At 35.9% G+C, this 16603-nt stretch overlaps 1 protein-coding gene across 7 annotated transcripts in view; it reads left to right on the forward strand.

The window, feature by feature from the left end:
* CACNA2D1 (calcium voltage-gated channel auxiliary subunit alpha2delta 1) overlaps positions 1-16603 on the forward strand; it is a 406577-nt gene that overhangs the window by 183596 nt on the left and 206378 nt on the right. For all 7 annotated transcript variants that reach the window (XM_013180424.3, XM_048062797.2, XM_013180420.3 and 4 more), the window contains exon 4: positions 12544-12603. In XM_013180424.3, coding sequence (XP_013035878.1) covers positions 12544-12603 — 60 coding nt within the window. The remainder of the gene's footprint in view (positions 1-12543; positions 12604-16603) is intronic.

Below are 16603 nucleotides of genomic sequence, written 5' to 3' on the forward strand. Positions count from 1 at the left end.
GACCGAGGAATCTTAGTGATGTCCTAGATATATTTATAGCTGAGTTTACAGATAATGAGTTTTAAAGCTACATGTTTTTTTTTTAATGTTATTTTAAAAGGGATGTGGGGGAAACTAATGATTTTTATGTCCCATTAGAATGCTTCACTCCCATACCTATCAACAGCACCCTCTGGCTCCTTGCAAGTTCATTTTGAGGAGGAAGGTTGACAACACAAATTCTGCACATCAGTAGGTTTTATAGTTAAGTATTACTTTCTTACAATTCCTGCACAGCCGCAGACTATTTAGGATAGCTTTAGGATATCCATTTCCAACAGTAATGGCATGATTTCCAACCAGTGCAAAGCTAGGTGTAGAACTGGTTGATGTTTTGGTGTGTTTCCAGTGTGGTTGTTACAGCAGGTGTATTTATTGCCTCTATGGGGGAAAAAAAAAAATGTTTGTTTGTTTTGCCATTTGCTTATAGAAGATCACTTTCCTTTCCACAGTTCATTTCCTGAGTTTTACACAGGACTCTGTTTAAGCTCTTTTTATTTCTTTTGGCTAGAATTCTTCCATTAGAGAAATATTGCCTGAAAATAGCATGCAGTTTAAATGTACAATTTGTTTCTGCTGTTGCCAACAGTAACACATTTTCTTTGGCTTTTGCCCACCAACTGTTGATCAGATCAAGTTGATTATTCAGCAGCTCTAGCCTACCACCTGCTCCATTTTTTCCTTGACATGCAAAACTGTTGATATACTGTCTTGCCTTGTAAAAGCCATATTTGTTATTCAGCTTTTTTTTGTGTGTGTGTGTGTGTTTCTTCTTTTTGAGAATTGGATTCATTCTTTTAAACAAACTTTTAATCCATCAAATTCGGACTGATGCTAGTTTATACATCTGCAAATCCAAGAGGATAGTTGTGTTTTGTTTCCTTTTTTTTAAGTTCACATTGTGGTTATACTATTTAAGCTCTGGATTATATTGTGAATAAGGTTGCATATTTCCTAGGCCCATTTCTGGAAATGCTAATGCAGATTTAGTGCTATTTTCTCAGTTTTATTATAAATCATTAATTACTTTGAAACTTATCATGCTGTTTTAGGTTATGTATGTGTCATAAATAAAATAATTTCCTCCTATTCCACAGAGGAAGAGGTGGTAATAACGTCTGCTCCCTCTTGCTATTTGTTGAAATTCTGGATTTTATTCCTTTTAATGTAAATGCCTATCCAATTCTGAGAGAGTTTAAAGCTGTTTCTGATATGGCCAAAAGAGACTTGTCTCTTCAACACATATTCTAAGTTGCCAATTTTCTGATCTTCTTTTGGGATTGTAACAACATGATATCTATATGTGTTTTTCAGCACACAAAGCATGAGTAAATCCAGAACTCGCGATGCATCTTGAAATGCAGTGTTTTGTACCTGGTTGTACTCTACTTCTGTGAATTGCATTAACTAACAGAATGCTACAAAAAAAAACAAACAAAAAAGATAAACACCTATTGGAATGAAGTCGTGATATATTATAACTAAACTTCTATAATTAATTGGTATAACTTACATACAACATTTTTTATTTTTTTTTTCAATTCTATTATAATTAGCCAAAATGCAACTCTTGTTGCATCCTCTATTTGTTTAAACGTAACTGACTTTGCAGAGTTTTTCTTGCATAAGTGATGCAGGACTATATTGATGTGTTCTTCTCCTTGCCTTTAGTAAGGTTGTGTTTACTTGATTTATTTGTTTTCTTCCTTTTTTCTTTGAAATTAGGCAGTTGGATGTGTATTTCAGTTGTGTCTGTTCACCATTTGGATCATATTCAGATTTTAGTGGCACTAGAAGCACGTATACATTTTAAGCAGTTCAGTTTTTGTTGTTGTTAGTTTTTTTTTGCTGTTTTGTTTTTTAACTAGAAACCCAATGAATTGTTAAAGGAGCTGTGAAACAAGCTGAACTGCATCTATGTTCATTTATTTCATTTTTTTTTCTTTAAGATAGAGGAAAATTACATAGGTGACTTTTAAGAACACTTGTTTTGGAGTTGGTTAGTTTAGCTGTTTCTAAAATAAATATATGAAGTCCTGATTTCTCCCTGTGTGGCTAAAAACTATACATATACTACAGTTGAAAAAGCGGGGTAACAAGGCATGCCTACTCAGTGTATGTGTCATCTTCTAATCATGGCTGTGAAGTTACCAGCTCAACTGTGAAGCTTGAAAGTTTCCTAAGGCAGGCAGTGAACTGTAGCTGGTGGTGTTATGCAGTTTGTGATTTGTCAGAGCAGTTGGCAATTTCAGTCTAATGGTTTCAGCATGTGTCCTTCACTTCAAGCTTGTTTAAAAATATAACGCTAATGTGGCTTGCATTTAAGGCAGATGAATTATTAGAGTGAAAATGTAATAAAAACCTCTAAGGGTTTGAAACATCAGTGAATGAGAAGGATAAATTGTATGTTAAAAGAAGCGATCTTTTACTGATTCTATAAACCACTAACAAAATTTCACTGCTAGATGTCAGGGTGCATTTGACAGACTGTTTCTTACTCTCCTTTTCTGATAGTTTTCTTCATGCTTTTTTCTACAGTTCTCTCTCTTCCTCCCCCGTCTACTGAAATATTTTGGCAGTATCAAGCTGTCATGATCTTGCAAGCTTCTCAAATCTCCTAATTCTACACATCCTAGAAATATACTCAGACTTGCAAACTGAACCTCCTTCCTCCCTTCCTCTTCCCATAAATGTGGAAAGTATGGAATTAACAAACTACTCTGATGAGAATTTCCAAGGTTCCTTGTTGCTGTTTAGCAATAGATGAACAGAAATGTTTTGTACACTCATTCTGCAGCATATTAAATTGGTATGCTATTTCCTAAGTCAAATTTCCTCCCAGTCATGGTGAACAAATTTACAGACCTCTGTCTGTTGTTGTGGCTGCGTTTGTTTTATCCTGTTCTCTGGTTCTCAGAAAGGTGCCCTTCAGAAATGTTTTTGCACCTTATTCGTCTATGACACTGCTGGCTCATGTATGGTTTCCTTTCACCTAGTACCATTTTTCTTACTAGTTAGGTTTGTGAACATCAGAGATCAAGCTGAGGTGGAAACCAGTAAATTTCCAGACAGCTACTGAATGGTATGGGACAGATTCCCCCCTGCAACATTCACCAGTTGTCCACTTACCTAGGTGTGTACCCATCCATACTGCTTTCCTGGGAGTTTAAACGTGTGCCTGTTAGCAATTTTATTTTATTTTGGCTTCTGCCCTGGGAGCAGAGTTTTGTTTTCAGGACAGAATCAATAACTGTTTGACCTTAACTGTACCTCTGACTACTACTGAAGATTTTTAGATTCTTACTAAATCTTACTAAGAATTCTACTATAGTATATGTAAGTGTCTTTCAGCACCCTTTAAGCAGTAGAAGTACTGGCATTATGTCACATTTGCTGTCTCTGTTGGATCATTTGATACCACTAACTAAATTCTTAAATCTGCATAAGAGAAAAGAAGAAGTAGGAGAGAAGAGCTCTATTTCATATTTTAGAGAAGGGTGGCTTTTATGTAGTGGAGAAATGTTACTGTGACAAATGGCCTTTTGCTTTTATCCTTTTTGACTTTTCATATCTTCAAGTTTTTTTCAGGGACAGATGATTGTGCATTACCTTAGATGTCAAACCCCTATGTGAGACATACTTGATTAGGTCTTCCTATTCCAGTATTTGCTATTAAAATCAATATGATTATTCATGTCAGAATGTATTAACTTCATCTGCAATATTGTAATCTTAAACATTCTAGGTCAGATTTGGCTTCTTGCTGATTTCTGACTTTATTCAGACCAGTGGCTTAATTTATTTGGGGTCTACTACTTGCTTCGGAATTGTGTATCTGCTAGAAGGGTAAAACTTCTCTGTGGAGAATCACTCTTCACTCATCTAATTAAACAATATGAATAAAGATTGGCTTGAATTATAAACAACATTTTTTTCACTATAGTTGCTAAAAGATACATAAATCCTTTAAAGCCCTATCTTCTAAATATATGGAAGATAATAAATTCTTTCCATTGGATTTCTTTTCAGCTGACGTGGCAACCTTGTGTTAGATACGAGGCGATCTTTTTATAAATTTTTTTCTAACCTAAACTACAGAAAATTCTAGCACTTTTGGTTGTTAGTTAATAATCGAAGACAAAATTTACGGCATTATTTTGAATTATGGTCCAGAGTATAACATCATCTTTTTCAAAAATGTTGTGAACTGCTGATTAGATTATGTGTTAGATTATGTATAAATTTTTGTCAGTAATCTGTATGAAGAGTACTTTGGTAAAGCTCACAATGTCAGCAGACCTCTCATATGCCCTTTTTCTTTATGAATATGACTCATCTGCTGCTTCCGATGACAGAAGTAAAACTGGCTCCAGACAATGGCTGGGGAATATTTCATACAAGGTTTATGCTGAATACAGGAGATCAATTATAAACATCCTTTGTCTGTGACCTTATCTGCTTCAGATGTTCTCATTAACAGACCATAGATCAGCCTGTCATCGTGTGGCACAGCAGATGCCAGAGTGAGAGAGAGGCCGTGACTCTGCAGTGTAAATACATGAAATAAAACCGTGCTGGAGATCAGCACAAAACAAACACCTACTGCCAGTCACCATATAAAAACCTTTAAAAATCAGGTATGCAGAAAAGGGAGATTTCGCCATGCTCTGAGTAAATGTATTGTCTTTGATGCTGTAGTGTAAAAATAATAATAAAAAAAAATCCTATCAACTAATTTCTCAAACAGTTGCTGCAGGATTACTTCAGCAAATGTATTTGTGCATAACTACTTTCAAACATAATACAGCTGCTGACATGCTGCGTAGAACACTTTATGACTTACCTCACATTTAATCAGATGAAGTCTAGAAAATATGATGCAAATACCACTTGTATTACTGTGTGCTCATTTTCTCAATATGTTATTTCTCTGTCATAGAGATAAAAATGTTTTAAAGGAGACATAAATTATATATACAGTAGATTTGTGTTAAAAAGAGCACTTTGCTCTTGCCCTCTCTTGATTTTGTCTGGTGTTCTTGCCTGGATTTAAATACAGGTACCTGTAATATAGGTTCATTCACAGACTCTTGTTTTTATTTCTTGTGTTGTGTTTCAATTTTGCTGCTTCCTGGAATGTTAGCTATTTGAAACACCAGAGGGCATTCAGCTATAGGATCAAACTAACATCATACCATGTACGTGTGTGTTCCGTATTATAGGAAAATTATCTCAGAGTTTGTAAACAGTTTTTTGTTTTTTTTTTACACTTCTGTATGCATTTCGAGTTTGCTGTGTCTTATTTTATATATGTTACAAGTTACGACTATCCTACCTATAAAATCAGTGCTTGGATATTTGTGCTGTATCCTAAAATAAATAGTCATAATTTGTACAAACTGTGGGGATGATAGCAGCAAGTTGAAGACAAAGGAGAAATAAATATTATTGGCATTCACAGTTCATTATGGTAGTTAAAGAAGGACTTGTATAAAGCAATCATTCTGTAAGCAAGAACAGTAAGTAAAGTTTGGTGCATCTTAATCTTTGAATCCAGTTTGGGAAGAGAAACACCCCTTACTGTTCACTGGTATCACACCGAACTTCCTAGAGTAAGATGGGCTTCTAAGGTAATACCAAAGATGAAGTAATAAGTAGTAATAGCGAGCAATCATAAATTAAGGAAGAGAGGAAGGAAGAAAGGAGAAAAAGAAAGGAGAAAAAGAAAGGAAAGGAAGAGAAAGAAAACTGGCGATCCAGTTACATTTCTTATTTCTAAGACTCGGAACTCTACAAAGAACGGGAGTTGTACATAGGCAGCTGAAGGGGGATACTGCATTAATACAAAATCTCTTGGAAATTTCAGGAAGTGACCACAACGTATTTCTTTATGCTACTGTTCCTTTGTGTCTTGTTAGTGTAAGAATTCATAACTGAGGCCCTCCGGTTCTAAACTGGTGATGGTTTCTGATTTGTACTAGAATCATTTATTTTAGATATGGCTGAAACAAGACAGGGCCAGATGGAGATCCGTAACTGATTCTTGTCAATAATTTACTCTTGACCTAGCAGTGCCTCTCTCTGACAAAAGTATGAATTGTTATTCCAAGTCTGTTTGTATGTTAGCGTAGTTAACCAAAAGTCCTCTCTGTAGAAAATTAAAAACAATTTCTTCTGTGAACAGTTACTTTAGTGGCAAAGGCTGTATAAACCACAACTGTGTATTAATCTGCACTGTTAGGATTTCTTACACTGTTGCACTTTTAATTTAAATTGTGCTTTTATTTCTGCAGTTCTTAGAGGAAGTGCCTGAATTGGGGTGTATGGTTTAATGATCTGTGCAAGTACTGAAATTCTGATTAAGCTTACACTGAGGATTATGACATTTATATAAAGGAATACAACGGTACATAAGTCAACAGTCTTTATTTGGAGTAGGGAAATATGAATTATCCTGGAAACTTTTGTGGTACTGCATTAGCAATCAAAATATTTTTAAAGAAGAAAAATCAGGAAGAGTGGATCTTAAACCTTGTGGTTACATTTTAAATCAGCAGAATTACATACGTGTTTGGCACAATCTAAAACATTTTATGGTTGGGGATAATCTTAGCAAAACTAAAGTGCTGCAGCTCTGTCAAATCTAGATCAGCTTTTGTACTGGCAATAATTACGAATGCCCACTTGTCAGGGAGGTCATATACCAAATACATTAATGAGAGTTACAAGTAAAAAGGTAATTGTTCCCTATTAACCCCTCCCAGTCCCACTGGGGCTATAGAAACAAAGACAAAGAAAAATAAACTCATGTGTCATTTATATGGGGGTAATGACCTTGCTATCATTAGCACTCCCAAGCTCACTTTTGGGCTACTGACCTTCCAATTTGCATGTGTTTCTTGTTGAAATCACACTCCTTTGGGCCAAACTGGGTGATCTTTTTATACAGTAGAGTAATGGAAAACTCATGAATAACATAATCCATGAGTATTTGACTAATTTATTACTAAAAAAAAAAAAAGAAAAGAAACCTGCTCCATGCAAGTAAAGACAGTAGAATCAAGTCAAGGGGACAGAAAAGAGTTCTAGTTTAGCCTAATACTGAGTGTAACAGCCAACTGAGATGAAAATACAAATCTTTAAATTTCTGTCAATCTGCATTAAAGCTGTGGTGAAATTTCCACTGGCACGTCAGACACCGTATCCCAGTCTGATGCTTTTTTCCCCATTTTTCTCTCCTGTAAGTGACCTGCAATTTATAATCATCTACAGAAGAACAATATTTGTGTTTCAGATGCAGATGTGAAAACTATGTTTAACGCTGCTGTTACAGATACCACTTGTGGCTTTTATCTTGTTTATGCAAGAACTGAATCGAGTACTTGGATCATATTTTAAATCAGTATTTGAAGTTTGTTGCATGTTTCTATATTGTTCTGTTCAAGCCTGGTATTTCTGTATTCTCCCTGGATATTTCTCTTATTAAAATAAGCTTTTAAATATCACGGATTCGGTGCTTTAGAAAGCTTTGTCAAGCTATTGATGTCTAACAACTCTATGCTTACACATTTTTTTAATAGCTTAGGATATCAAGGGGTAGTCAAATACTATTTTCAAGATAAAATACTTAGTGGAGAGTTGGAAGCACAAAAAAAGATTGATTTCATTGTACTGAATATAATTGTAATTGGGCCATTAGCTGGCAGAATTCTTTGCTGGTTAGGAGGAGATAAAGATATGACACATGCAAGTGAAGGCTGGGAGATGAATAGGCCTTCTAGGGAGCTGATCTTTCCAGATCAGATAAAGATTCTTCAGGGCTCTTTCTTCCCATCTGCGCTATGTGAAAGGCTGTCTTTAAGAGTTCGAAACATACACTTGGAATCTAGGGACAAGGCCTTTGAAAATGGTCAGTTTGGAGATTTGACAGGCAGCTGGCTTTTGGGGTAGTTTTTCTGATAATCTTGTAATCCTTTTAGAAGTTAAAGAAAAGTTCATAGGCTGATGCAGTAAATCACATTTGCATCTTTCACAAGTAGTTTTGCTTTAAAGGCAACAATTCTCTTTGAAAGATCTAAGGAAACCCTAGAAGCAGGTAACTCCTGACTTCTTTCAATGTTTGTTTTAAAAAACTTCTTATTTATGGGCAGTGGCTGACTTTCAAGGGATCATTGTTCTCTTATTAATGATCTAAGTATCCTGAATATTCCTGAAGATAACAGATTCTGAACAACTGATATTTAAAAAAATAGCAAGGCAGTGAGAAGTTTTCATGGAATTAATTAATTAAATAAATAGAAATAACTGTTTCATTTATTATGGGACATTTATTAATTTGTTTAATTATGGTGTTTTCAAGCACCTTGACTTTGATTGACCGTGTCAATCACATTTCATAAACCTAGCATCAGCTCTCTTCAACCCATAGATGGAAGCACCAGGAAGCACTTCAAACCATGATGGAGGCAGCCAGGCATCCTCCAAAAGCACAGGAATAGGTGCTACAACATTTTGTTCGTATTTGCAGCCAGTTCTTCATGGGCAAGGTTTCTCAATTTGTGTAGTATTTCAGAGTAATTTGAGTATCACTGCCATAATCCCAGAATCCTTGTTCTCCAGCAGACTGTAAAGAGTGGGTTGTTTTTTTTTGTTGTTGTTGTTGTACCTTGAAGTAATCCAGAATGTTTGTTGCATATTAGTTTTGTTCCACCCCCCCTTTTTCAATAGTGTTTGGTTTCTCATCCTCTCCAACTAAAAAGATGGTATTAAATAGGGGTTCATTCAAGGCCTGAATACATTTTACAGCTGTCATGTTCACAGCATTCATACAAAGGCACAGAGTGAGAAATGATTGAAGCCTAATATGCAGAATTATTGTTTTGCATGTTGTTTTAGAACCTCTTCTAACACGTCTTCTGACACACAAAAATAACCACCTCAAAAATTTTAGTATTTGCTAGAGAAACCTATAGGGAGCTGCAGTGGGCCATGGAGTTAAAGATGGTGTGACCTTATTAAACCTGTGCTGTAATGAGACCGAAAATGGGGAGTGTCAGCACACTGCTGTGTTACTCTTCTGTTCTTGTTCTCCAGAGACTCCTCCGTCAAAACAGGGAAGGCAAGCCCTGACATTTGCATACCTCAAAAGCAAGCAGGCATGATTTCTTTGAGAGAGATGAAAAATTAGTCTCTCCTTGTGTTGCAGTAAGGGGCGTAGGTAATTTGAGTTGGCTTCACAATCTAGCTATTGTTGACATAGAGTCTTGACTTCTTACTCTGCCTTAACAAAGCACTTGCCCTGTGGAAAGGTGAATGAATGTCTCAGTCATTAGAGTACATGTATCTGTAGCAGTTTCTCCTTCCATAGAAACGAAGAACTTCTGAGAACATCTTAGCTTTATGAAATACTTTTTTTACTATTTTGTTTCTAATACTCTTTCCTTGTCTTTCCTAAAAATATCAAAGATGTTACATAGGAGAGAACGATTCTTTTTTTTTTTTTGAATACACAACCCTCTTATCAGCTCTGTTATCTTTTAAAACAAAAACCACAAAAAAACAGACACCAGAAACAAAACAAAAGCCACCTTTTTGATTATGAAATCCTTGCATGATCTGTCCCTGTGATATCCTGCACGTGAACGTTTATAGTCGTCTGCTGAAGGCGAGCTGGGAAATCAGAGTACTGTAGTATACTGATCTTTGGGAAATGATCCTATGTGTTTTTTGCATATGTAACTTACATAGCTATAGAATTACAGGAGTGTTCCATTGCAGGGGTATAAGGTGCAACTACAATATTCATCCACACTTTGAGAGATTAAATGATTTACTCATGTGAACACTCATTTTACAGATTTCTTCTAGTCCTGGCTAAGAGCCATTTTACTGACTATTAATAATTCATATAGCATTTATGGGAATTGTTGATGGAAAAGATGATCTGTTTCAAGGAAACCAATACTGGACTGATATCAAGTTGGCTAGGCTGTAATTCTGTCTCTGACATACAATACTGGGAAGAAAATTAGGCCTACATTCTGCTCTCACTCCAGCTAAAGTTTTAGATATATTCTGGAAGATTGGTCTAGTAACTGGCACAAAAGTTAAATTGATTCTTGCAAAACAGAGAAAAATGCAGAGATCCTTCATGTAGGCAATGAGCAAGACATTACGAGGCTGAATCAGCCTCTTGCTGTACCTATTGTAAACAGGCATGGGGGCAACATGCAGTTTCATTAAAATGGTGTTAGTTTGTTTATTTGAGTCAAAGAACACAGTCGTTTTTTCATTGATCATTATTGCTTCTCCGTCACCAGTTGCTTGTGCTTTCCTATGAGCAAAGCTCTGTAAGCATACAGCAAATGGCAACTTCTCAGTTTGGAAGCTCTTTTAGGACACAAGGAGCTGTAGAAATCCAGGGGTGGGGAGTTGCTAAGGAGCTTTACTTTTTTAATTTGCTTTTAGCATTTTTAATTTATAGCTCAGATTTGCTGAGAATTTGCTAGTTTTTCACGAAATTGAGGAATATCAGGTGTGGCTGCAGTTCTTCCAATGTGAAATTCCTAGTAATGTTAATACTTACTATAGATCTCTGTTCATAATCCATTTATGAGTTTGTAAATTTCAGTTCTAACATATTTTGCAGAGAAGAATTGCAGATCAGTGGGTACCTTAAGGTTATGAAGCAGACAGAGAGAGAAATGAGGGCAATGTTATCTGCAACTATTTACTTGTGTAGTAGGTGTCAGTAAGCATCATATCTTGCTTTGTACTGATACAAAATTATGCTAGTGTATTACCAGAAAACTGGAAATACTATACGTATGTAAGGTAATGGATTTGTCCATTGAGGTCAAGGGGAAGTTAGGCTAAATTTTGCCAGTGTAATGCATCAAGTTATATTACAGTTTTGCTTTTGTAAATGTGGTACTTGGCTACTGTGGAGGGCAGCTCTGTTGGGAATGCCTGCAGGATACTAGTAACTTTGTGAGCTAAAAATCATGTGAATGGATGATAAAACACGTAAGAGGGACGCTTATTTTCAGACATCGGAGCACACAATTATATTTTTTAACGGGATGATTTCAAATGAAAAAGAAAGGAAAAGGTCTTAAGTTTTGCTTGGTGAAATTTATCAGCCTGATAGTTGTTGGGGGGGAGATGGAGTGTCCTTGTGGGATCGGATACCATGGTGGTTGCCATCCTGTACTGGGGCTGAGACGAGATTCTGACAGCACCATCTCTGCAATTCCTGGTTCCATGAACTTTCCAGTCATACTCCTTTTGGTTGTTAGCAAGAACTGACAGTCAACTCAACTGAAAACGTGACTTAGACCACCAGTTCATTTGGGTAGGAACTGATCTGAATATTGAAAGGATCGTTGGGCCTATTGTGCACACACCTTCACAAGTAAAGAATTTTTATCCCTAGTTAGCTTGTGGATACAGCAGTTCTGTTAGAAAAGGACCATGACTATCCAGAAACTGTTATTAATTATAAAATAACGTAGTTCTCAAAGTCACTCACTCAAAAATTAGGACGTGGCTGAGTCCCTGTGAGCTGTGTTCACATCAGGTAGCTCTGCTGCTTGCCTTCTTTGAGGATGGGTGCCTGCCTCCAGGGCTGCAGGCACTGGGGAAGCTGTGTGAGCGAAACTGGAGAACAAGCATTATGCTTGGCGACTTCTATATTCAGAATTGTAGTAAACTTCTCATATGCATGTGCAAACAGTTATTTTTCAAAGGATTATAATTTTGTTTGAGGAGGAACTTGTAACCAACGCAGTGGATATCTATACAAGAGACTGATTTGAAAGAGGCTCACCTGATCGTTCCTGTGCACTGTCCTTTGCTTCCTGTGGGGCTAAGTGTCTAAACTGGATTTCTTTCAAATTAATTTAAACTGGAAGAATGCCATCTAGGAGCATTACTGATGTTCTCTGGCGGCTCAAGTTCATTCAGTACATGGGACCAGACTACAGCTTGTACAAATTACTGAGTTTTTATGGATCCCTAATCATGACAGGGTATGTCAGTACTTTGTATAACTGAAGCTAGATAATTTGATGGGGGCAATAAGATTCTAATAAAATATTTGTTACGTGTTTTAAGATTCTAATAAATACTTCTAATTGGATGGTAGATTAAACTCATATGTATGAGGTAAGGTGTGTAGGGAGAAAGTATTTTCGGTATTGATGGATTTCAGACTTACCTAGAACATCTTAAATAACATTGGAATTAGGGTTAAGCTTTCTAATGCATGATTGCAGTGCTTAAATTAGTATATAATATAAATTAGTATATAATATAGAAAATGGCATTCTTGAAAAGACTGTACATCTTTACTCAAGTATACATAAATTTCAAGTAAGTGCAAAAGCATAGATATATAGAGAATTATATAGAGAAAACATGCATATAAAGAAAATAAAAAAGAAAGGCTTTACTATGTGAAGAATCAGTGAAGACTAAAATGTATGTCTTTTTTTTGTTCTTCAGCGCCTCGCTAAAGAAGCAGAGAAGTATCAAGCATCTCATCAATGGAGGGATGAGTTTGGGGTAAGTTTTTCTCCTTTTAACCTTCTCAGAATTTTCTTTGTTCTAATGTTAATTATATTCTAACAAACATGCCGTTTATACATCCACCACAGAAGGAATCTGTGCCTACAAATGGACATTTTATGCAGTAGCCAGTGCCTAAGTACAGATCTCTAGAAAATAAAATGGACTTTACCCTTCATAAACTCAGAGGGAGTTTCACAGGCCCATAATGTAGTTCTGAGTTATACACAAAACATCTCTTTGTCTCATTGGACAAGGAATAATTATGGAGAAGACATCTCTGAGTGATAGCTCCTGTCAGTAAAGTGTGTGCTACTCCAAGCACTGAAACACAGAATCATACAAATGATTTTATTTTTTTAGTTGTTTTTATTTGGTAGGCAGAAGTTTAATAGAGGAGGATTTTGTTGTCTATGTACTAGTATATATTGAGTCATTGACTTCTTTAAGAATCCTTCTCTATACTTTAATATCTTCTTCTCTTCAATATTCTGGTACTCATGAAAGAGACCCTGGTCAAATGCTAAATTATCTTCTTCAATCATTTCAGATTTTACTGAAAAACAAGTGAGACGATTGTAAAATGCACAACACTAGTTCTTTATTATTATTCAAGCCAAATTAATATTGTTCTGCATGATTATAAGCCTATTAATTTTAGGCTACAGTTCCCTGCTGAGTGTCAAAGTCATTTATTATGCCATTATTACTTGTTCCTTCAGAAATAAAAGCAGATGGTGCTTTTATGTGATTTTGCTACCAACCTAGACTGTTTGCACATCCACTTGCATCATACAGGCACACAGTTAAATGCACAATGCTTTCCTAAAGTGTCCTTTCTGTTCCAGTGTTCGTCAGACACTTAAACATACAGTTCTGCCCCCCCCCCCCCCCCCCCCCCCCCCCCCCCCCCCCCCCCCACAAAAAAAGAAACAAACAAACAAAAAAACCCCACCAGCCCCAAACTCCAAGGTTAGGCCAAAATCAGATGAAAGTGACTGGCTTTCAGGAATGCAGAGGGTCTTGGATACATCATGAATGCTTTTAAGTGTGCTGTCTGCTCAGGCACAATTTCTAATATGTGGTAAAATACAGAATGCCTGTTTCATAGGGATGCAATAATGAGAATGCTACAGGAACCTTTCCTGCTTTCAATAGGAAACAAAACCTGCAGGTTTCATGGACTCTGTGCAGAAGAGTGTGAATAAGGTCAGATGCCCCTTCTAATCATATCGCTTCTTACTGGGTACACTGGCATCACATCAACAACACTGTCTCAACTTTGTTTTTATTTTTACCCTTTAATTTCAGTAGGAGTCATTTATACCAGAGAAGCTTCTGGTCTCGTCAGAATTCATTGCCAAGGAGAGAGCTCAAAGTAATTTTGAAATGTGATTTTTTTTTTATTAATGTTGTGGCTCAAGAAAAAGACTGTGGTAAAAAAAAAAAAAAAAAGGCATTTGGATTTATAATAAAGTAACTGCAAACCAAGCTTGTGCTTTACTGTTTTGAAATTGGCTGAAAACACTGTGGACTATATAATAACCTTGACATTAGGTTACGCAATTAAATTTCAAATAAATGTATTAGGGTTCTTATAATTTAATTTGCTCCATTTTTGCCAGAAGTAATCTTTCTTCTCTTCTCTTCTGGCCTACTTTTTAGAAAATGCCTGTTCAAATTAGTTTGCACACAGATCTTTCTGATAAACTTAATTTTCACTGGAAAATTCATTCTCCTAATGGCTGTGATGGAATATGGAAGATATACTGGAAAACTTCCTGCAGATGAGGGTTCTTACTGATAGCCTTTCTTCTGATACTTCTCATAGCATTATGAATGGTCTGCATCATGCTGTATGAGGTTTATTTCCTTTTTCAGGACTTGTTTTAGGGTGATGAAAGCCTTTCAAGCAGCACTGCATATAAGTCACTATAGAAAGAAACTCTTTGGGACAGTCTCTAGTTCTAATGAGTACACGATCATCAATGTCCTTGACAGTCACATTGCAGCTGACATAAGTATTTTTAGGTGGCTGACAGATATAAAGATCATAATGGATTTCAGTGGTTTGCGTTGATAATTAAATGTCAAAATAATTTTAGTAATTACTAATTAAATTACTAAAAAGTACAAAACAATTCAAAGGAATATTAATTAAGAATACTAATGAAGAATATTGAATGTCTTCTGAGTAAAAAAAAAAGGAAAAAAATTATTAATATTGGATTGCAATATGCGTTGTTTTCTGATTAAACACAAGGTCAATTAAAATATCTGAACTGAGGTTTCCCTCAACAGCCCTAGAAGAATACTTACATTAGAGAAGTATTAAGTCTTTAGAGAATAGTTGTGTGAAGGCAAATCCAAAGTACTTAGCTTCAGGCAGACAAAGAAATGCCATTCTTTGCTTCCTACTCCATAAGCATTGCACAATTCCCTAGCTGCATGTACAGCTGGAGAAATAAAAACTACTTAAACGTTTTTAGATTAATGCAGTTACAAATCAGAGGTACAACCCAATATTGCTAAAAGAAACAGCCTTGTCAGTTTGAATTTTCCTGTGTATTGCAGAATGAAATGGTGGTATTTTTGACACTTGTGATGGTCCAATTACTTTGCTGGTGCAGAGATGCATGAAAAAAATTGTGTGCATGTGAATTGGAAGGAGGAGGGGAGAATTCTTTATGAAATAATTGCTGTTATTCCCCAAATGGATCTTCTACAATTACATTTGATACCACATTTGATTGCATTGCCATGGTTGGTTAACTAAAGCAATTTTGTTTCCAGTTGGGTTGCAATATTAATTGTACTTACACATGTATAAACATAAGGGATTTCTCATTTGTATTTTAGCGAGGAGTCTTTATGCATGGCCTATTAGCATCCACTTACTTATATGAAGACTGAAACTCAGACTTTTAGGAATTAATTATCACATTAAAATGCCACATGAAAAATCCTTTCAATATGCCTTATCTTTTAAACAATATAGTTTTACGTTCTTCTGTGTAAATGATGATTTCCTGAACCCTGATATTTCCAAGACAGCATTTGCTGTGAATTTAATGTGTAAGCTTGTGTATATGGCCTTAAAAGTGAGACAGGAGGTCGTAGAAATAGTACTTTGGGATTATGACTTTTTTAAATCAACATTGGTTGTGTAAAACTGTAGTGAAAAGTTGCTCAACAAAGAAATGAAAGATAAGAAGGATAAATGATACATAAACAAGTCTTCCATAACAAGAGTTGATATGTAGAGGTGACCCAAGAGGTGACCTGCAGGAACAGGGCAGTAGTAGACAGCTCATGACCTTTCCTGCAGATCGAAGATTTTAGATTTCAGGACTGTCTGTAACTTATCATGAAGATTACAACAAAGCATCTTTGCATCAAATGCTTTGATGCTTTTTGCATCGAATGTTTTGATGCTTTGCAGCAAAGCATCATTGCATCTTAAAAGCTTCAACCGGGAAACAAACAAAATAACCAATTTTTAAAGTGTTAGTACTGCTTCATTCTAGGGAGGCAGTTTATTAAAGATTGTCTTTTAAAAGAGAGACATTCAGAGAAGGTAACAAACTATAGTATTTTTTTTCTCTAATAGCATTAAAGAGAGGATATAGCTCTCTTATGGGTTGTACCTCTCAAAGTCCTCTTCAGCACAAAGGGCATTCGTGGGGAATTAAAATGTTCACATTTGGCTCCAGAACTGCGGTGTAGAACCAGTTCTCACAGGTGCAAAAAGTAGGTGTGGAATCCTTTCCCAGTAATCAGTACTTAATAATTCTGTGAAAGTTTGAACAACACTAACGATGGGCAAAGTGTCAAAGCTGTCTGTATCTTTACACAATGTTCTGATCCAAAACACTGTGAAATAAATCTTCCATTGATTTTGATTAATTTTGGATGAGGCCTCACACGTCTAAACCATATGTGACTTGGAAAAAAATATGCTGTATGATTGATTTCAATTGACAGGCAGATGGTAAAG

Source organism: Anser cygnoides, chromosome 1 (genome assembly GCF_040182565.1).
Source record: "Anser cygnoides isolate HZ-2024a breed goose chromosome 1, Taihu_goose_T2T_genome, whole genome shotgun sequence".
NCBI lineage: Eukaryota > Metazoa > Chordata > Aves > Anseriformes > Anatidae > Anser > Anser cygnoides.